The sequence below is a fragment of the Sminthopsis crassicaudata genome, chromosome 2 (genome assembly GCF_048593235.1).
Source record: "Sminthopsis crassicaudata isolate SCR6 chromosome 2, ASM4859323v1, whole genome shotgun sequence".
NCBI classification, from domain to species: Eukaryota; Metazoa; Chordata; class Mammalia; order Dasyuromorphia; family Dasyuridae; genus Sminthopsis; species Sminthopsis crassicaudata.
In genome coordinates this window covers 340,731,203-340,754,904 of record NC_133618.1, presented here as the reverse complement: position 1 = coordinate 340,754,904, position 23,702 = coordinate 340,731,203, and the positions used below count along the sequence as shown (strand labels likewise).

Genomic DNA, 23,702 nt, shown 5'->3' with positions numbered 1-23,702 from the left:
CACATGTGGTATCATCAGTTACAGCAAGTGGAGAATGAATGAAGATAAGTTCATTTATCTTGGCAGTATACTTTCCAGGGATGTCTATATTGATAATGAAGTTGATACATGCATTGCCAATGCTGAGCAAGTTCAGTGTTTGGGAGGCTCCAAAGGAAAGTGACTATATTAGAGTGACTATGGAACTGAAGATCTACAAAGACATTGTGCTGACCTTATTGTGATTGGGTTGGCTAGAATGTCAGGACGGGAATCAGGAAGACAGTGAAATCTGGACAGTGGCATTCTAGGAAACTGAATCTTAAGAGAGTTTTTTAGATTTCTTCTAAAACAATTGGGGGATTGGTTGAACAAATTGTGGTATGTAAATGTAATATATTATTATTATTCTATAAGAAATAATGAATTTGAATTGTCTTAGGAAGATTCTGAAGATCATCAGGCATGATAAAATACCTGACATTGAGGTCCTTTCTCAAACTAAACTGTCAAGCATTCCAACTCTTATGCAGAGAGCATAACTCTGTTGGACTGACCATATTGTTTGAATGCCAAATGTATGCTTGCTAACAGGATTACTTTATAGAGAGCTCACACAGAGCAAGTGCTCATGTGGTGCTGAGAAAAAGCAATATAAGGAGATTCTAAGGTGTCAATAACTTAAGAATTGATTGTATAATATGAAAGAGATTGGCCCAGGACTGACCAGCATGGTATACACTCATCAGAGAAAGTACATTTGCTATATGAGTAAATTGAATTAGCTCAGAAGAAATCCAAGTTATACAAAGTTAAAGAATCCACCCCAAATGTTCATATAGACTATTTGTTTTCTGACCTGTGGCAGAACATTTTGAGCTTGCATTGTTCTGATAAGCCACAGTTGGGCACACTGTAACTTGACTAACATAGAGATGTCATTTTGATCTTCTTTGAAAATGAAGGATAACAACTAATGTCACACATCTCTATTACTCTTTTTGACATTTATTTTTAATTGCTTAAAATTAAATATTTTTGTAGTAACAGTGAGACATGGAATATATAGGATTAATACTACACAAGTTATACACATTTAATTATAGTGAAATCCCAAATAAAATCTCAAGGGAGATTTTTCATTGAACTGGAAATTAAAAAAAAAATTATATGGTAAACCAGTTTGACACTAATGTCAATTATATGGATAAAATAATTGGATTTATTAATGGCCACTGACATTAGGCAGAAATGTTATTAAAGTAATAGACTTGAACTGATTATAAAATATTTTGTTAGAATCAAAATTTTCCTGGTATTAGGTTAAAAACAAATAATTGAGAAATAGGTCAATAGAACTGAACAGAAATAATAATTTTCCAAAGAAATATTTACAGAATATTAGTGTTATTTTATCAAAAGTAAAATCCTGGAAATAGATTTGTTATTTTTAGCATAATTATAACCACTGGATATTTTTGTAGTAATGCAAATGTTTTAACCCATATATTAATTCATATAACAGTCCGGGTTTCCTTGAATCTTAAAAAGTACATTAAAAGAGAGCGGAAAACAATAGTGTTTGTCTAAATTATGGATGGAAGATAACTGCTTCAGTGCAATAGAGAGTTCTATTACAACTAGTTCAGACAACAGTATTGGGAAATATTAGATGTTAAAAGCAAAAAAAAAAAAATAGTAAAACATTTAAAATAAGTTATATAAAAAAGAAAATATCAGTTGCCCCAATAATCAAAGGATACAAACTGGCAATTTATAAAAGAGAGAACATATTACATGAGAGAACATACCGACTGCTGGACAGTAGGAACAGAATGGGTAAATAATTAGATAAATCCATATTGAGGTTTTTCAGAAAATTGACATTGAAATAAAAAATAGAAATAAAAAATAGAATAAAAAATTTAAGACTGAAGGGATAGAGCAATGTGTCATTTTATAGATATGTATATTTATATGTGTGTAAATACAATGTATGTGTATGTCCTTCCTTGATCCAGTGTTGTGCTGGAGTCATCTCAAACCAATTTGCAAAAGCTGATTGTTAAATTTTCAGTGTTGAGCACTCACACTTTGGAAATCAACCAACATTACAAATTATGACTTGATTTATTATTTTATTGAACCTAAGACCTTCTTGGTTCCAAGACAAATTATTTTCAATATGCTATACTTGTACTGCTTTTCTTTAAAAAGTAGATTTGCATGAATATATACATTCATATGTTTATATCTCTTTTGTGTTATACAATCTCCTTTCAGTGTGTGTGTGAACGATGTTGTATACAAATGCTTGTTAGAAATAAAATATGTGCATTATCTGGCAATCACCATTTTTTCCTTTTGTTTTAGGAACTCATAATCAAAACTGTGTTAAGTTCAGCAAGAGATGAACCTTCTGGTCCTGCAAGGTCAGTCAGATAGTTACTAATTAAGAATTATTAGCGCATTTTGAACACTCCATTTTGAGTTGACTCAACATAGTTTGAAATATTCCATATGTCATTCTTCATTATAAATTTAATTTATTGTGAATGATTAATTCACTATCAATTTTTATGTTTATGTGAATAAATCTTGATTGAGTTAAGAGATTAATTGGTTATTTATTAAATTATGGAGTCTTGGGGCATTTTAAGTTCAAATTCTTTACTAGTTTTTAAAATATCCTCTTATTTTCTTGAATGACTTAAAAATTCTCATATATGTTGAATCCATGTAAATTTACACATGAATTGTGTTTAACAAATAATACCTCCAAAATTTTTGCTTCTTAATGTTGCTTGGTCCAAATTAAATGAATTTCCCAGAGTTACACAATTATTAGGTGCCCAAAGTACAATTTGAATTCTATTCTTCTGGACTACAAATCAAAGAAGAAATCTATCCATTTTACCATCCTGCTTCTCAAAACACTGCTCAGTGTGGGGCTTAAACCCATGCCCTAAAATTAGACTATTAGGTTAAAAAAAAAGTATGTATATATGAAGATTAGTTTATGAATTTTCTTGGATTATTGACATAATGTACCAAAAAATCAATTGAAATTTAAATCAGCAAGTTGGCATCTGTGTACTATAGATCATCCTTTATTTCCATTTTTCATGCTTCTCAATTTTAGATTATTAAAGACCTCATCCAACAATTAAAATTTATTATTAGCCCCTTTGTATTTTCTGAGGCACTCTTGCTCTCACTTCACTTAACAAGTTTCAAATAATTTGGACCAGCAAATTAAGCAAATCAAATTCCATAGTGCCTTCAAATCTCAAGCCTCATGCTCCTTTGTCTTATTACTCATTCTTTATCATACTCCAGACTTGGATTGCCCCCACCATTCACAATGGAGTTCTCAGGGGAAGTTAAGCAACTATGATTACTGGATACATTGTAAATTCGTGTTTCTCTTATCTTCAGTTCAGGCAATTAGGTGATGGGTAGAATATCTAAAATCAGGAGGATCTGAGTTCTGATCCAACCTCAAAGATTTATTATATGACTGCAGTCAATTAAAAAAAAAAACTAACTTTTTTTTAAGTGGTTACTTTTATTAATCCATTCTTCTATGTCTACCTGCTTTAGTTACAGAGTAACTTCTCAAGTTACTTCTATATTTGGATGGTTTTGTGTTTATAGTTTATCAGTCTGCTTAATTTTTAAAAATGCATTTATTTAACAAAATTAATGACCAAAAAATGTGTTACTTAGAATATTTGTTCACTCAATTTCTGGTTCATGTAGAAATCATAAATCATATTATATAAAGTTTTTTTTGTAGTTTTATTTAAAATCATGCCTAGTTTTAAACTAATAACAGTTGCTGATTTTTTCCCCTCCCAGATGTGTTGCTCTCTGTAGTTTAGGAATTTGGATCTGTGAAGAATTAGTTCATGAATCTCATCATCCTCAAATTAAGGAAGCTCTGAATGTAATTTGTGTTTCCTTAAAGGTGAGATGCTTTTCAAAGACATTCGATCAGATAACTGTATGAAATATAGATTTTTGTTGTTCTTTTTTTAGGGCATGGGGGAAATTTGATTCCTTTTAAATACTGTAGTTTGGAATTAGAGAAATTACATTTTATAAAATCATCATTATTTTCTCATTAAATTACATCTTCAGCACTAATTTCTTAGTAGTACTCCCAACTCTTATAATTAAGGAGTATCTTTTTGAGGGTCAGTTTTATCTTATTTTTCTAGTCTTCTGCTTTGTATCCAAAGTATTTGTGAATGTTGACACAGTGGAAAATAACTATTTTGAAATATAGGAAAAGCTTGATCTTTTTTTCTCCCTACTTTCACACTTTCTTTATCATGTATTGATTTTTCCCATATGTTGTTCCTTTCTTCTAATCTTAATTCCAAATTAACATGAATGACTTCCCATTAAAAAAATCCTAAGTGTAACTTTTGTACTCCTTTTTGGCTCAGTGAAGCTTTAAGTTCGTTATCAGGGCAAGTTTGCTCACAAATAGGAACATACTTCTGGAATTAATGCCAGTAAGAATAACAGTAACTATTTTAAAAAATATTTATTGACTATTCTGTTTTGACATGACCTAAATTTCTCACTGCTTTCCTCCTTTCCCAGAAGACTGGGAAAGAAAAAAAAACACTCAGCAATAATAGCATAAAATTCTGATATTATATGCAATATTCCAAAATATCTTCCTTCTCTGCAAAGGAATGTCTGACGAGAGCACATATTTTCCCATGTCTTTTGGGGTAGTCAAAGTTGGTCATTATTTATTGCGTTTCAGTTTTGTTTTCTTTTTGCCATTCATTGTTCTATATTTTTCCCCCTGATTTTATTTACCTTATCTTGCATTAGTTCATTGTAATCATGCTCCAATATATTTATTATATTCATTGTTCCTTATGGCCCAACAATATTCTACTCATTATTAAAGATTAAATTAACAGTTTAAAAAAAAATTGAATAAAATCAGTTCTTTTTTTTCTATTGTGATAATAGGCTGTAAACACAATATAAAAGAGTACATAATCCAACACTTGTTTATATTTTGCTTGATAACATATCATGAATATTTTTGGTAGCATCAATCTTGTTAATAAAATTATTTCATAGTTCCTAAGCATGTACAACCTGTCATCAGTAGATGGCAGTCCAGAAACATTAAAAATAACATCCATATCTGGATGAAAAAATTCCTTATTCTTTTTTTAAATTTTTCAGTTTCCAAATAAAACTGTAGCCCATGTGGCTTGCAACATGCTTCATATGCTGATTCAATATGTACATAGGCTTCAGATTTATCAGCCTGATTCGCCCTTAAAAATTATTCAAGTAAGTAATTTTTCATTTACTTTTTCTTCATGGTTTAGAAAATCTTGGTAATGAGACATTTTGGTTTATTTTTCTTCAGTTGAATAATCTTGAATATAATTTAATCTTATCTACAAAAATGACAAAAGTCATTGAATCATTTAGAGTCAGAAATATTAAGTTTAAATCCTACTTTTGATACATACTATCTCTTATCCGTGGAAAATTTATGTAATATTTCTTAGCTAAGTTTTCTAAGATTCCTCTGCTAAGTTTTTAACTGTAAATTCCTGGATTTCCCATACTACTGAAGTAATAATAAGTCCTTGGTGTATTTACATTTACATAAATTCTTAGTGCATAGAAAATTGAAAAAGTCCTTTTTTTGTAGTTTTTCATTAAGCAATATTATAATCCAAGAATCTAAAGAGTACATATATATATGAGCAAGTTGAATAAAGATTTCTAATACAATAAAAAACAACCTTTAGTGGGATAATTTTTATTTCTGAAATCAAAGGACCAATTGTGAAGTATCTATATGAACACTCCTTCCACTTCAGGACTCTTTACAACAAATAGATGGTCTTCTAGACTTTTTATTTTAAGTAGAGAAAAACCAAAATGTTGGATTAGGAGGAAGTAGTGAAGATCTGCTCTTCTATTTCCTTACTTCCTCTCCCCCCCAACATATATAAATCTAAGAAACAGCTGAGGCCAAGTAGTGAGTTTTTGGTAAAACAAAGAAGAAATCCATGTAGGTCTTTTTTCTAGGCCAGGATCACAAATTTGACTTATATGCTAGAGACCAGGTCAGGAATTGTAAAACATGGGTAGGAAGGATCTTCTTTCTATTCAGCCTTCTAAATAGAGTTGAAGTACTTTTTAATAGATGGATTTAAATCTTTTCATTAGAAGAGAGATAAGCAGGTAATCTGTCACTGTGTACCTACTGTATCTTCCAGCTAGCTAACAGGACTTAGGCCTAGCAACTATCTACAGGAGTCCCACTCCTGGGACAAGAGTTATGTTGTCTAGACTTACACTAGAGTTTAGATCCTGGAAAGTTCGGGAAGGCTGTGATTAGACAATTGAAAGTTTGTAGTTCCTTAATCCAAATCACCCTGTGGTCATTGATCTTTTAGTATCCTGTCAATGTAGTGGCAAGAACTCTGATATGAAACACTATGATTGTAAGAGGATGGTACAACAATCTCACTAGAAGTTCCCTATCATAGAATCTCAATGTGAGAATTAAAGTTGGATAAATGAATAAAAATGAATAAAAAATAAATAACCACTGTGATGCACAAGATATAAATTCAGAAGGAAAGAATAAACACGTATGAGTAAAATCTCAAATTAAAACAGATTTACCACAAGATCAATTAGAATTCCTAGTAGAAATGAATCAAAACTTTAAAACTTATATCATTTATTAAATGAATTTCAGTAGAGGAAAGAAAAGAAGTAAGAGCTTTGGGTAAAAGACTTGGAGTGAGCATTAACAATTTAATGGAAATTAAACTGTTATTTCTGTCTTTTTATTCCTGGATGCACTACTTTGGGAATTCTCTGACTTTCTCACCAAGCTTGTAGGAAGCTAATTATTGGGAGTACTTCAACAGTTTGCAAGATCCCATAAGCCTTGTAATTCTACCTCGTCACCACCCTCCACCCTGTGTCCCTCTGAATGGAGGGTAAAGCCACGTACTCCAAAATCTTCATTTAAAAGGAGCTTAGAATTTTTATCTCATTTCTCATATGTATGAGAAGCTGCATATTTTGGGACTTAGGAGTTTTCATGCTCCTGATTGTCATCCTCCATCCTTTCAGCTTCCTTTTGTGTGTTGTCTTTCCTAAGTAGATTGTAATCTTCTTGAGGGCAAAAACTCTGTTTTTGATATTTGCATAATCAGCATTTAGTACATATTAGACAATTAATAAATGTTATCAAATGTTTAGTACATATTAGGCAATTAATAAATGTTATCAAAATCTTAAACTCCTTAAAAATTAGAATGGATCAAACAGAAGTCATTAACATCATGGGACCAGAAGAAATACTAAAGCAAAGTCAAAAGATTGAAAAGAAAAAAGGAAAGACAAACTGATAAAGGAGAGTTAATTTAAACTTCATTAAACTTAAAGTCATGATTAAAGGACTATCCTATCATATTTCAAGAAATCATGAAAGAAAAGTGCTCAGACATGTTAGAATAAGATGTCAAAAGGAAAATAGAATTCACTGATTACCTCTCAAAGAAATCCCACCAGTGAAAATAGTCAAGAACATTGTAACCAAAATCTAAATTAGTAAGGAAAGTTTCCTCAGCTGGAGTTCCCTGCACTAAGGAAGGATTTCAGACCCAAATAAAAATAGATTCCTATAGGCTACATAATATACTGATTTAGAAAACCTCAAATTAACATTATTCATGATGTATTTTGTTTCTATTTTTTAAAATATTTGCCAGTTGTAGGTCATCCCATGTGATGGTTTTCAGGCTCTCCTTCATGTACCAACTTTCTTAGTATCAGGTCACTTAGCACAGCCCCAACTCCAATCCTTGTTCCTGTAGAATAAGACATTTTGTACACAACTAACCCCTCATTGACATTTTGAAGGGTTAGTGCATGCCCATTAAGCATTCAGAATATTTTCTTTCTCTGTGATTTATTTATTTACAATCTTAATTTTTTTTTTTTAACCTAGTCAAAATTAGTCATTCTGGTAAGGGAAGACCCTCTCAGTAATAATTACTATTTATATTCCCCCTGAGCTAAAAAGGTCACTCTGCTTCTTGTGTTACCTATCCTTAATCACTGGATGGGCATTGTTAATGAGTAACATGTGATATGCGAAGATTCACAGAGTTTTAAGGTACTAGAGCAAAATATTTTAGGATAGGAATAGAATTTTTAAAAAATTAAATTTGATATATTTCTGGTTCATAATACTTTTATATAATTGGCTATGAATTAGACTAAAACTTTACAAAAAAGCAGAAATATTAAATATAATCTTTACTGAACAAAGTACAATAAAAATGAAATCTTAAAGAATTATGAATTGATGACTAATTTAATCCCAAAGAATTAGTTTGTCAAAGAGTATGTCTTAGAAATGATAGATAATTTCATTAAGGATAATCATTGATAAACCTTATACCAAAAATGCTGAGATAAAGCACATGGCATGGTGGATAGAGCACCAGTCTTGAAGTCAGGAGGACCTGAGTTCAATCAGATCTCATCTCAGACACTTAATGTTTCCTTCCTGTGTGACCCTGGGCAAGTCACTTGACCCCAATTGCCTCAGCAAAACCAACAACAACAATAAAAAAAAAATAGAATAACAACAAATTAAAAAAAAAACTCCAAAATAGTAATCTTGAAAACAAAAACAAAAAATCAATAAAACTAAAATTTTTAAAAAATCATTTCAACTAATTGATAAAAGGAGGAGGTATTTTAGTACATTAGCTATTTTGATTTTTTTAAAAGGAAGATTAATCACTTTATCAAAAGTGACAAAGAACTCATTACAAATGAAGAAGATATTAGAAACAATTTTGTCCAACTATATGGCAATATAACAAATAAAACAAATATATAACAAATGAAATAGATAAATATTTACAAAAATATAAAATGTTCAAATTAACATTCAGAAAGAAAATTTAAATAACCCAATTTCAGAAAAGGAAATTGAACTGGCCATAAGTGAATTTATATTTGGGGAGAGAAGGGAGATGGATACTTGCAAGCAGATAGATTTACAAAGTGAGTTCTATCAGATATTCAAAGAAACAATTCTATTATTACACGGAATGTTTACAAAAATGGAAGAAGGATAAGGCATGAAAAAATTTCTTATATAGTGATAAATATGATCTGGATACCTAAGCCAGTGATATCAAAATAGAATATAACCTAATATATTTTTTAAAAACGTACAAAACAGAATTCTAGAGGAATATGATTCCCAGTGAATAATGATGCAAAAATTTAAATAACATATTAGCAAAGAGACTACAGTAACATATCAAAAAGACTATACATTATTGCTTGGATTTTTGCTAGGAATCTAGGGTTGGTTCGATATTAATAAAAATATAAACCTTACTCTATTATTAATGAGAAAAATAATGATTCAGTAGCTGCAGAAAAAGTTTCTAACAAAACTCAATACCATTTCTGATTTAGAAAAGCAAAACACTAGAATTAAATGGGCTTTTCTTTAACCTGATATCTAAGAGCTTGCATTATCACTGAAATGTATATAAACTAATGTTTTTCAATAAGGTCACTTAATGAAAGCAAGATTGTCCATTCCTGTTCAGTAATGCTAGAAATGCCTGCTTCAGCTAAGACAAAGGAAAAAAAAAAAGATAAAATAAGCATAGCAAAGATGCAATAGAACTATCCTTTTTTTTTTTTTTTTTTTTTTTTTTGCAAATGATATATTTTACTTAGGGGAACCTAAAAATTAATTGAAGCAATAACTTGAATATGACCACTGGGAAAATTTGCTTTGCTTGACTATGCATAGTCAATAGAAAAGTTTCATTTTGCTTTTGTCCAAGAAAATTAGCAAATTGCTTCATTTGTTGATGATGCATGTGTATTTTTTTCCCCCAAAAAATGTTTAGTATCTTCTGCTGTTTCAGGTATCTTGAGAAATGATTCATCAAAATTGTCACCTCCAACACAGATCTCATCTCTTTGTAAACTTTTGTCTAGTCCAGGTTTACCTTTTGTTTTCCTTAATGCCTTTCTACTTCCTTGTAGAATTTTTCAGGAACTGTGATGTCAATGTTCAAGTGTGTCAGCTGTACTTTTCATTGCTATGGAAATTTTAACACATCTTTTTCATACTTTTGTCAGTTCTCTTTGTCCAGTTTCATTTCCTGTGCTCTCAAAATGATCTTGCATAATTGATTAAACTTGTTTTCTTTTCATTCTATTTTGATATTTGATGAAGTGATATTGTTTGTAATCTTCCACTAATTTTCATAGAATTTTACAAATCTTGCTTATATTCTAGACTGGTGTTGCCCCTGGATTCCATATCTTTCTGTTTTTCCAAAATCAAGTATTTGCTTACTAAGGAGTTTGTTTTGTTATCCTCATTTGTTTTTTGATTTATATCAGTTAAACTTTCTTTGAAATAGTTTTTGTCTGTTAATGTCTGCTTTATCTCATTTCTCATTTTTCAGTATTAAAGGCTTATTTAATGGATTAGATTGGAGTTGCCATAGTTGCACACAACATCTCAATTTAATCCTCATTTTGTATTCATTTTGTGTTTTGCTTTAAGAAGTCAGTGGTCTGACAGGTCAGTAGTCTATATAGAGAGCCAACTGAGCAATTACTCTCACATAAATAACCATTTGTTTCTTATCAGAAGAATTAAATATTTTTTTTTCTTTTTTTCTTTTTTAATTTTTTTTTCATGATTTTTTGATTGCTTATCTTGTCTGGCAACTCTTCTTTAAACTTTTTTTTTTTTTTTTGCTGAGGCAATTGGGATTAAGTGACTTGCCCAGGGTCACATAGCTGGGAAGTATTAAGTGTTTGAGGCCAAATTTGAACTCAGATCCTCCTGACTTCAGGGTTGGTGCTCTATCCATTGCTCTGTCTAGCTGCCCCATCATGATACATTTTTAAACATATTTTTCATTGTCCTCCCCTAAACTCAGCTTTACATTCAAGCCACCAAGTATCAAACTATATATTGATTTGATTCCAAGCATTTTATTAAATTTTCATAGAATTTCTAGATACTTCATCTACTATGACAGATGCTAGCATAAAAGCTGAACAAATCTTATGTTTGTAGTCTTGTTGCTTATACTCATTATGAAAAATAGAAGAGAAAATGATCAAGAGGTCCCTGGAATTGATTTATCAAACAAACAAATAAATAAAAGAATGAATAAATAAATGAATATATATATATGTATATACACACATACATATATATGTATACATACACACATATATATATACACATACATATATATATGTGTATATATATATATATATATATATATACACACACACACATATGGAAAGAGAGAGTTTAAAGTTTATTTTAGGCTTAGAATTCAATTCCCTCAATTCATCCATGTATTTAATGGTTTCAAGTCTCTTTCCCTCCTTCACTATTCTAGTTAGCATCTTGAAATTCTCATAAATTTATCTAGCTTTCACTTTTTTAATAGCAGTTTTTTATTTTCAAAATACATAGAAATAGAATTTTCAATATTCACCTTGCAAAACTTTGTGTTCCAAAATTTTTCTCTTCCCTCCCTCCACCTCCCTCTCCTAGACAGAAATAGCCTAATATATGTTAAACATGTGTAATTCTTCTATACATATTTCCACATTTATCGTGCTGCACAAGAAAAATCAGATCAAAAAGGAAAAAAGTGAGAAAGGAAAAAAAGCAAACAAACAACAAAAAAAGATGAAAATACTATATTGTGATCTGCATTTAATCCCCACAGTCTTCTTTCTGAAAGCAAATTGCTCTCTCCATCATGTCCATTGGAATTGATCTGAATCATTGTTGAAGAAGGCTAAGTCCATCAGAATTGATTGTCACATAATCTTGTTGCTGTGTACAATGTTCTCTTGGTTCTACTCACTTTTTTTTTTTTTTTTTTTTTTTTTTTTTAATTTTTCTCATTTGGAGTCTCTTTAAGGAAGTGATTGATAGATTCTTTCAATGGCTATTTTACCTTCTGGTCATAAGATGTCAGGGCAGTTTTTCTTCATAATTTCTTGAAAGAGGTTGGTTGTCTAGGCTCTTTTATTCATTGGGATTTTCAGGTAGTCTGATAATTCTGAGATTGATCTATTTTCCAGGTTAGTTGTTTTTCCAATAAAATATTTTACATTTTAGTTTTTCATCATTTTTTTTAACTGATTCTTGATGTCTTATTGAATCCTGCACTTCCATTTATCCAGTTCTAATTTTTAGTGAATTATTTTCTTAAGTTATTATTTTTTTTTAATCTCCCTTTGCATTTGTCCAGTTGGGCTTTTAAAATAAATTATTTTGCTAATTGGAATTTTTTTTCTATTTCACCAGTTTTATGTTTTAAGGAGTTGTTCTCTTTTTCCATTCACCAAATCTGTTCTTTAATATACATATATATATATATTTCCATTTCTCCAATTGTGTTTTTTAAAAAAGAGCTGTTTTCTTTAGACAATTTCTGTGTTGCTTTTTCCAAACTCTTCTTACAAAGCTCTCCTTTTCTTTTTTCTTTCCCCATTTTTCTTCTCTCTTTTGAGATCTTTTTTGAATTCTTCCATGGGAACCTTTTGAGTTGGAGACCAACTCATACCTCTTCTGAAGCTTCCTCTGGAGGTGTTTTTGCCTTTAGTGTCCTCAGAATTTGAAGTTTGTTCTTTCTTGTCTCATAATGGCTATCTATTGTCCGAGCTCTTTTTCCTTTTTAGCTCATTTGTAAAGCTTGAAGTCTGCTCCTAGAGCAAATGGGAGATTATCTTGAGCTTCCTGTATAGGAGAACAGTTCGCTGCCCTGGGATTGTTGGTGCTGATGGTTGGAAATGGCCAAATCCCACTTGTTTTGCTGGGGCTTAGGGGGTCACTATTTGCCTTCTGTAGTTGTGTTGGAGGTCTCAACAGCTAGTGTGCTGATCCACTGGCTTCTGAACCAGGACATAATAACCAACGTTTCTGCATTTTGGCTAATATCCTCCCACTACATTTCCCGTGCATTGCCTCTTCACCCTGGGTCTCCCTGCACTGTGCCTGGGCTGGGCTGCATTCCCCCCTGCCTGATTGAGACAGCACTTTCCTGCAGTCCTTCCAGGATATTTTCTGCTGGAAATTTGTGGCATTCTAAATATTTGTAGTTTCTGTCACTCCAAAATCTGTTCTGAGGCTTTGATCTGATGTTGATTCAGAGGGAAGCCAGGAAAAGCTCAGGCAATATCCTATCTATTCTCTGTCATCTTGCCTCCACCTTCCCTGGAGTTGATATTTTTCATCACTTTAAAATGCACAAAGAAACGAATTGTTACTTTAATTTTTTGTGACATAATGTCTCTATTGGTTTTTTCCCTATTTGTATGACAATTTCTTTCCTGTCTTGTTTGCAGGCTCTTTATTCAGCTTGCTACCCCATTAACTGGCCTCCACCATACAAAAACATACACATTCTTTTCTCTCTATATTACTTCACCTGGAAATCTCTGCAGTTTTCATGGAGTTGCTTTTTATACAGGGATAATTATTATCTATATGTAAATAATTCTAAGATATATTTGTCTAGATATTTCCAACTTTTAAGGATCTTGAACTCAGTGTCTCATAAACCTTTTAAATTCAACTTGACCAAAATGCAATTCATTTCCTTTTCCCAAAAACTCTTCTCTTCCTAATTTTCCTTGAAATCATTACCACCCTCGAAAGTCATTCAGGCTCACGTCACTCTCTCATACTCCATATTGAATCACTTACCAAGTCTCTTTAGATTTACCTTTAATAATATTTCTTGCATATGCTTCCTTTTCTCCTCTGACAATGCTACCATGCTTGTGTAAGTCCTTATCATTTCACATTTTGGCTATTAACAATAGCCCGTATTTTGTTTTATCTCACTTTCTTTCCACATACTTCTGTGTCATATAAGTATTGTCAGTAAAGCAAATTTCCACATTGGTCATGTCTAGGAAATTCACTTCTCATTCTGTTATTCATTCTATCCTCTCTTTGTGTTGATGTGGGCAACATTCTTTTCTTTATCAGTTCTCACGAATCATGACTAATTAATTATTGAATACTTAAAGTATGTACATGGAAATTATAAATGCAAACTTTACACAGATAATTGTAATTATCTTTTTGAATATTTATTCTGACTTCATAATTGCTACATAAGTTGACCATTTACATTTTTATAGAGAGTGAGTTCTCCCAAATTGCTTTTTAAAATTTAAAATGTCAGAACTTTCTCCCCCAAAAAGGTGGTTATTATTATATTTTGGATTAAGTGTCCTCCAAAATACATCATAATGGTGTCCATTTGAGATATGAATAACATTGATACATAGAAGAGATGGAACTATTTTAAAATGTGGCCTATATGTATGTTATTCTGCACAGTAATATACATTTTTCTTTGAATCTAGATTTTGTTGTTCAGTTGCATACAATCAGTTTTTCCCTTTCACCAAGTACAATCAGACTATACAGAGAAGAAAGCAAGAATTATTGTTTCCACAAATTTAGATGAGGAACTAAAGTACAAAATACTGAAATAATTCATTAATTCCTACCTAATTGCAGATCTGGAAGTAGGCCTTTTAAAATTATAAATAATAAAAAAAATATACTTTGTGAATTCATAAATGTACTTAGATGTCAGTTGTATTAAAAAAATAATTTATCCAAATACCTTGAATTCATTTTTAAAACTAGAACACAATAGAGGAAATTAAACTTAGGTGAATATGCCTAAGAGGAATGAGAAATTTGAATGATGTGGGATAGTTATTCGTTATTGAGGGGACTATGGTTTTGAGGCATTTCATTCTTTGTTTTTGTTTTTTAAAATTGCTGTCATTTTTATGGTATTTCAACTTAATATTGGGGAAATAAAATTAATTTTACATATTGCATTAGGTAGCACAATAGATAAAGTGGTGGACAGTTACTAGCTCTATGACTATGGACAGTTTAGTTAACTATGTTTGCCTCAGGTTCCTCATCTATAAAAGAACTGAGAAGGAACTAGTTAAACCACTCCAGTATCTTTGCCAAGAAAATCTCATTAAGGTCATGAAAAATCAGAAATGACTGAAAAATGACTGAACAAAAAAAAAATTAAATCATAACTTGATATTTTAGACAATGTTTGTGCTTAGTTTAATTTTGCTTGTGCATGTTCTATTTGTGTGCAACTGCAAAAATAGATTATATGCTGTTGTATTTAACGTATTTAACATGTATGGAACTACCTGTCATCTAGGGAAGGGGGTAGAGGGAAGGAGGGAAAAGTCGAAACAGAAGTTTTTGCAAGGGTCAATGTCGAAAAATTACCCATGCATATGTTTTGTCAATAAATAGTTATAATAAATAATAATAAAAATAAAATTTTTGAAAAAAACTTTCAGAAAAAATAGATTATATGCTTGGAATTTGGAGGTACTGATATTGTTCTTTTAAAAATGTTTAAATGTTTTAAAATGTTTATAAATGATTATATGCCAGTATAATCATAATACATATTGTTCACAAATTTAAAATAATTATAACATTTGAAAATTAGGATTTAAAGGATTTTCATTAGTCATTAGATTTTAAAAGAAAAATAACTTTTTATCTTTGCCTATAGATACTGATAGCCACTGTTACTCATCTTTTACCAAGTACAGAAGCTTCATCTTATGAAATTGACAAGAGGGTAATTGAATACAACTAATTTTTTATGTTAAAAATTGAAGTTATAAGAATTTATTTTTACAAATACTTTGGGTATCTGTGGATATGAGCTCATCCTCTTATAAATCTGTAATGTATCATGCCTTGCAGAGATATGTTAGTACTTAAATTATTTTGTAAATATGATATCAATATAATTTAGTTTCTCTTTAATAATTAAATTGATTTTCATGTCAAAGATTTTTATCTATATCTGTTTTATAAAGTGTTCAAATTATAAAGCATTGTTTAGAAATTTGTAATAAATTGCACTATATTTTTAGTACACTTTCTTCAAAATTTTGGCTTCGGGAATTGGGTATGTTAGCTTGACATTTTAATTACACATTTCTAATTATAAATATCAACATGTCAGATACACATTCAGTTTGAGTTATAACTCTGAAGACCAAAAAACTACTTCCTACTAGTTTCCAAGATTATAAAGCTACTTGTGATACTTTTAATATAGTTTGCCATATGAAGGTTATTTCACATTCCAAATTTGGTGGGGGATAACATTTCTAAGTTCAGTTGTTTAAAACTTAAAAGGATCAGTATATTAAAATGCTACGAAAGGTTCTTTGGTGAAAATAAGTTGCATTTGAAAAAATGCTGGAGGAAGTTTTGTTTTTTTATTTTTCCTCCTTAGACATTTGTGAATCACCATGGTAAAGACAAGCCGTTAAAGTACATAAGCAAAATATTTCAGATAAATTACTTTGGTAGGCATCCCATTCTTTATCAACTTATCTTTTGATTCTCGTTCTATGTTATTCCAAATTCTGTCATCTAGCCAAACTCTACTTCTTTATTATTTATACATGGTACTCCTATGTTCCATCTTCATGACTTGAGCATTCTATATGCTTTCATATACTTCCTCTTCATTTCCATTTTTTAGAATGTCTGGCTTCCTTTATGACACAGTTCAAGTGCTTCCTTTAAACAAAGCTTTCCTTAATTCCTCTCTAGTAGTACCTATCCTATCCTCACCTTTTACTTAATTTTATACTAATTTTTATTTGTTCTTCATGTATTTATTTTGTATACATACATATATGTGCATACATTTGTGTTATGTTTTTCAATATTTTATCTCCAGTGCACAGTATTTTCCTTGCACATAGTAGATGCTTAATAAATGTTTGTGGATTGATAAATGGTGATCCATTTTAATTATATTTTTACATATTGTAGATAGGTTAAAATTTGAATCCGTTTTATTTTGTTTTCTTTATCCTGTTTAATGAATTTCATCTCCACTGGGCTTAGCTAAAACTTTAAAATTCAGTTCTTTCTATATATTCTTTGTAGTGCTTGACTTATTTTTGCTAAAGATTGAAATTTTATTAATGAAATTATAAACTAAAGAATAACTGTGGATGGCAGTATTAAATATCAAAATCCTGTCATTTATGGGATATTTAATGATTAAAATCTTCTGTTATAGTTGGTGGTATCATTACTTTTGTGTTTATTGGACTGGATCATGGCATTGCCTTTAAAGACACTACTCCAACCAGTTCATACAACAGGAGCTGAAAATGATAAAACAGAAAAGTCTGTCCTCAATTGCATTTATAAGGTATTTCTGCTTGACTATTTCTTTGATATCCATAATATGTCACATTTAGACCTAGATACATAAACATTTGATTTGCATTTTTTGAATGAGAAGTTTTAAATTTATTTTTTTGCTAAAATTTTGAGAGTTTGGTTTTTTATTTGATACTAGAGGAATGAATTAGATGTTATTCCTGTTATCTTGAAGCAGTCCTTTTTGCCTTGCTTGGTAAATTTATTGATGTAAGGAACTGAAAATTTTTATTTTTTTTTTAAATTTTTTTTCTTATCTCTATTTATTTATTTATTTATTTATTTAGTTTTTTTTATTCATTTTTCCAAATTATCCCCTCCCTTCCTCCACTCCCTCCCCCCGATGGCAGGTAATCCCATACATTTTACATGTGTTACAATATAACCTAGATACAATATATGTGTGTAAATACCATTTTCTTGTTGCACATTAATTATTAGCTTCCGAAGGTATAAGTAACCTGGGTAGATAGACAGTAGTGCTAACAATTTACATTCGCTTCCCAGTGTTCCTTCTCTGGGTATAGTTATTTCTGTCCATCATTGATCAACTGGATCTTCTTTATGTTGAAGATTTCCACTTCCATCAGAATACATCCTCATATAGTATTGTTGTTGAAGTGTATAGTGATCTTCTGGTTCTGCTCATTTCACTCAGCAACAGTTGATTTAAGTCTCTCCAAGCCTCTCTGTATTCCTCCTGCTGGTCATTTCTTACAGAGCAATAATATTCCATAACCTTCATATACCACAATTTACCCAACCATTCTCCAATTGATGGACATCCATTCAACTTCCAGTTTCTAGCTACAACAAAAAGAGCTGCCACAAACATTTTGGCACATACAGGTCCCTTTCCACTCTTTAGTATTTCTTTGGGATATAATCCCAATAACAGCAGTGCTGGGTCAAAGGGTATGCACAGTTTGACAACTTTTTGGGCATAGTTCCAAATTGCTCTCCAGAATGGCTGGATTCTTTCACAACTCCACCAACAATGTATCAGTGTCCCAGTTTTGCCACATCCCCTCCAACATTCATCATTATTTGTTCCTGTCATCTTAGCCAATCTGACAGGTGTGTAGTGGTATCTCAGAGTTGTCTTAATTTGCATTTCTCCGATCAGTAGTGATTTGGAACACTCTTTCATATGAGTGGAAATAGTTTCAATTTCATCATCTGAGAATTGTCTGTTCATATCCCTTGACCATTTATCAATTGGAGAATGGTTTGGTTTCCTATAAATCAGGGTCAGTTCTCTATATATTTTGGAAATGAGACCTTTGTCAGAACCTTTACTTTTAAAAATATTTTCCCAATTTGTTACTTCCCTTCTAATCTTGTTTGCATTAGTATTGTTTGTACAGAAACTTTTTAGTTTGATGTAATCAAACTCTTCTGTTTTGTGATCAATAATGATCTCTAATTCTCCTCTGGTCATAAATTCCTTCCTCCTCCACAGGTCTGAGAGGTAGACTATTCTCTGTTCCTCTAATCTATTTATGATCTCATTCTTTATGCCTAAATCATGGGCCCATTTTGATCTTATCTTGGTATATGGTGTTAAGTATGGGTCCATATCTAATTTCTGTCATACTAATTTCCAGTTTTCCCAACATTTTCTTCTGAATAATGAATTTTTGTCCCTAATGTTGGTATCTTTGGGTTTGTCAAAGATTAGATTGCTATAAATGTACCCTTTTTTGTCCTTTGTATCTAATCTGTTCCACTGATCTACCGTTCTATTTCTTAGCCAGTACCAAATGGTTTTGGTGACTGCTGCTATATAATATAGCTTTAGATCAGGTACACTTAGACCACCTTCCTCTGACTTTTTTTTTCATTAGTTCCCTTGCACTTCTCGACCTTTTATTCTTCCATATGAATTTTGTTGTTATTTGAAAATTTTTTTAAAAAAGCGTACAAGGGAAAAAGTTAGTAGGTTGCATATATACATAAGTTAGAGTTCCCTCAACTCTATTACTTAATACCTAAGAGAACTTCTCTTTAGAAGTTTCCTTGTCTCTAAAACCAAAGGTTGGATTAGATGAAGTACAAAATTCCTTGTTACCAAATTATGTCATCCTAAATGCTACCAAGTTTTATTTTCTTATAAACTTCTTTTCTTTTAATACTTGTTGAAAAATAAAATATGTCTTATTAATTTCCTGTACTTTCAGGTTCTTCATGGGTGTGTTTATGGAGCTCAATGTTTCAGCAATCCTAAGTACTTTCCCCTAAGCCTATCTGATTTGGCTTCAATTGATTATGATCCTTTCATGCATTTGGAGAGTCTGAAAGAGCCTGAACCTCTTCATTCCCCTGATTCAGAACGATCTTCAAAACTCCAGCCAGTCACAGAAGGTAATGATGAATGATGATGTTCAGAATAAACTTGTTAGTTTTCCTCACTACACAATTTTAGGGGCTGGAGTAATAGAATGAAACTTTTTAGCCATATTAATCCAAATGTGTTATAGGATGGATTTGTGGTTATTTTGAAATGTAACTTCAAAAAATGATAGAGTAAATGTGAAGATATGTTTTTGTAGGTTGATGATTATTGGATTGTTGGGGTTTTTTTTTGCCCAAGATCTGTAATTTTACCAATATTGGATAATGTAGTAAGTCAGTCCACTGCTAAAGATAACCATCGCCTCTATAATTTATTTAGGATGTCCTAGAAGGGCACAGAAAAGTTAAGCAATTTGTCTATAACTTTCATAATATTAAATACCTAAGGTAATTTTTTTAAAAGCCAAGTTTTTGTATAAACTTAATTGTTAAATAATTACATATGTGGCAGATATCTTTCTTTAAAAATATTTAAGGGTTTGAAATAATATAAGTAGTTAATCCAAATTTGATTATCTTCAAATCAAATAAATCAGCAAAGATTTATTGGTCTATGTAGAATGTTGAGGGAACTATGCTTGGCAACACAAAGGATACAAAAATAATATTAATTCTTTCCAGGATCTTATAAATCTTTTTGGAGAAAAAAAAACCCAATCTGGTTATGTAATTATTCAAATAAAAAGGATTTAAATAGCATTTTAAGAAAAAAGATCTGCCATGAAAGCAGTTCATAATGAATTAACACAGACCATAATTGTAATAGACAGCTTTGCAGTGATCTCTTAAATGAATTTTGTAAAATTAGAATTAATTGTTGAGTGCTGATGTTACTTAAAAATAAAGGGTAACTGTAGGAGGGAAAAATAGTTTTCTAGTCTATGAGGAAAGCCTCTGGTCTGAGGGGATAGAACATTTAATTTTTGTTCAAAAGCGTATAATGACCATTTCTGGAATTGAAATATTTTTTTAATTGAATTTGTTTAATTATTTAATAAGACAATTCTAGGATTTTATACAAAATATATTATGCCAATATCAGATAGCTATAGTAAATACAGAAGATAAAATTGTTGAAATAGATGCATTTAATATTGATAATTAGTACCATGCTTCATCTCTGTTAAACTGAGGCCTTTTTAGATTACCTTCAAGGTATTAAAGACCAGATAAATGCAGAAACTTTTAAAAATAGCCCTGAACTAACAACAGGTGATTGCAGTCTGTAGTAATTACACTCTAGGGTGATTTTTAAAGAGGTTTTTTTTTTTGTTGTTGTTGTTGTTTTTAATATAGAGAAAATGATTAATCATTTTGCCCTTGTCCTAGGCATGCTTTATCATCCTCAAGTGCTTTTTTGGCCAAAGAATTTTTAACATAGCGCTATTCCCAATAAACTCAGTATTGCATTGAATGAATTTGATTAGAGAACTATTGGCAGGAGTAGCTATAATTATTAAATTCAGTGAAGAATGTAGTTGTGGTTGCTTTTTTTATTAAGTGGTAGTGTTATTATCTAAAAGTCATCATGTTCAGGGACAGAATAAAAGAAGTTCCAGAGATTATTCTTTTCTAATCATAGGTGTACCTATATATATTATTCAAAGCCACTATTTAAAACATCAACCACAATTAACTTCCTCTACATGTTCTATTATAAAGAACAGAAGTTCTTTATGCCTTTCTGCTTTTTAAGCTATAATAGTCTATAATGGGTTTATAAGAAATGCTATGGGATTTGTTTAACAATCTTAAAAGACAACACTGAACAGGCTTTATTAAGTGAATGTTTGGCATGCAAAATCTTTGTACTATTTTAGATTTTCTTAAAAGATAATTTCTTCTTGAAATTACAAGTTAAAATTGTTGCATTGGAAAAAGCATTGCCTCTTGAGTCTGAGAATCAGCATTCTCTAAGGTCAGAGAATCCTGCCTCTGACCTTAGAAAAGTTATTTATTTTCCCTAGATTTCCTTAGATTTCATTTTTCTTCATCTCTAAATGAGGGAATTAGATTAGATGATCCCTAAGGATTCTTCTAGCTCTAGATTTTTGATCTTTTGCCCATTTCTAAGTGCCTGTGTTTGGAAACTATGTAACTTTTTAAAAAAAATTATGGCTTAAAAAGCTACAGTTAAAATGACAAAATTATTCATCTATTACATTATAATATATAATATGATAATGTATAACATAATTATATACTAAATTATGACAAAATTAGCTATATATAAATGTGTGTGTATTTCAGTTCTAGATGTTTGGGTGCATTCTCCAAATTTACCTAAATTTTACATTAATATGAGATGTTATTTTTATTGTCCTGTTAACTTGTCTAGGCAGGCAAATTTTTTAGAGGAAAATTCAGTCATAAAATTTTTTAAAGGTTAGTAACTTGGCTTGTTTTCCTCCTATACTTTATAGGGAAAAGACTAGTAGTATAGTATGATTATTCATTTTTTTAAAAGTTGGAATATTTTATGTGAATAATGGAATAATTTGTTTAAGCAGCCAACTCAATTACTTATTAATCTAACTAGAAGACTGCTTGTCATATTTTGATAAAAAAATAAATTTTAAGTCTTATATTTCATAGATTGCTAGCAAACACAATTATTTAAATATATTGTGCTGCTTGGTATTCATTAGGGGATTAATAGTTATGATCATTTCCAGAAATAATAATCTCATTAGTAACAAAAGAAACATTTTTTGTCCTTACTGAGCTTTCAGCGAAAAATTTGAATTCATTTTGCAAATTTTGCAGAAAATTGAGGTACAAAAAGTTTCAATGATTATTTCTAGATTGCTGTGCAATCATGGACAAAGGTTAGGAATTTTTCACATTTCTCTTATTTAGTTCTCATATATTATATTTCCTTATTAAGAAGAGAGCTTATATGTTCCACAAACAGGTCTACTGCTCAAAATAATGAGTCTCTCTGCTGATGTATGTAGAAAAGAGAAATCCTTTTAATTTTTAGTTTTTTTCAAATAGTTACTATTGTTTTACAATTATTTTTTTTAAAACCGTGATTTAGTTTGTCTCAGTAACCTATAGAGTTTTTTAATAGACAATTAATACAACAATTTTTCCCTAGTATAGATCTTTCCTTCTGAGTCTACCTACTTTGATTTTTATTTTTTGCAAAAAAGTTTTAATTGTACGTAATCAGAATTGTTTATTCAATAATTCAATCTAATAAGCATTTATTAAGTGCCTACTATGTGCATGGTTATTGTGCTAAAGTACAAGGTATAAAAAAAGAGGCAGAAGATAGCAAATATTTATATAAATCAAGCCATATACAAGATAAACAAGAAGTGACAGAGGAAAGGTATTAGAATTAGAAGAAGATTGGAAAAGGATTTCTATATAAGATGGGATTTTAGTTTTTAAATAAAAATTAAAGGAAGCAAGGAAAAATTACTAGACCAAGTTGAAGAAGTAGAATATTCCCAGAGATAGGGGGCAGCCAGTGAAAATGACTTGTACCAAGAATAGCTATATGGTATCTTTTTTGTGACAAAGAAATCATTGTCTACTAAAGCTTTCTGCTATAATCATCTTTGATTAACAGTTTTTACGTTACACATAATTTTGATAGAACTACCATTCTTTAATTTTACTATACCATGACTTTTTATACTTAAATTGTTATTGATTTGAAATTTACTATGATAAGATATTGATTCTTGCACGGATTTATAGGTCTTACTTAATATGCTTTATTGATCTAATTTCCTTATCTATTTCTAGATTATTTTTATAATTGTTACTGTTTATATTTACTCACATATTTTATATTTTTAGTAGGGATAGATGGACATAAAGCCTTATATTTGGGTTAAAATAAACACTCCAGAATCTAAAATAGAGAAGGTGTGAACTAGACAGCAGTTTGTCTAAAGTTTAGTCTTCAGTAACAAGAAAAAGTTAAACAACAGCCAAGGAAATCTAATAGGATTTTTTCCTAAATTAAGAGTGGCAATGA

General features: G+C 30.5%; 1 protein-coding gene across 10 annotated transcripts in view; it reads left to right on the top strand.

Annotated features, from left to right (window-relative positions):
- RALGAPA1 (Ral GTPase activating protein catalytic subunit alpha 1) overlaps positions 1–23,702 on the top strand; it is a 302,140-nt gene that overhangs the window by 175,920 nt on the left and 102,518 nt on the right. For all 10 annotated transcript variants that reach the window (XR_012486534.1, XM_074290587.1, XM_074290589.1 and 7 more), the window contains 6 exons: positions 2,353–2,411; positions 3,841–3,949; positions 5,200–5,310; positions 15,669–15,737; positions 17,208–17,342; positions 19,534–19,717. Coding sequence is in view for 9 of the 10 variants with exons in the window: in XM_074290587.1 (XP_074146688.1) it covers positions 2,353–2,411; positions 3,841–3,949; positions 5,200–5,310; positions 15,669–15,737; positions 17,208–17,342; positions 19,534–19,717 (667 nt within the window). In the remaining variant the exon portion in view is untranslated. The remainder of the gene's footprint in view (positions 1–2,352; positions 2,412–3,840; positions 3,950–5,199; positions 5,311–15,668; positions 15,738–17,207; positions 17,343–19,533; positions 19,718–23,702) is intronic.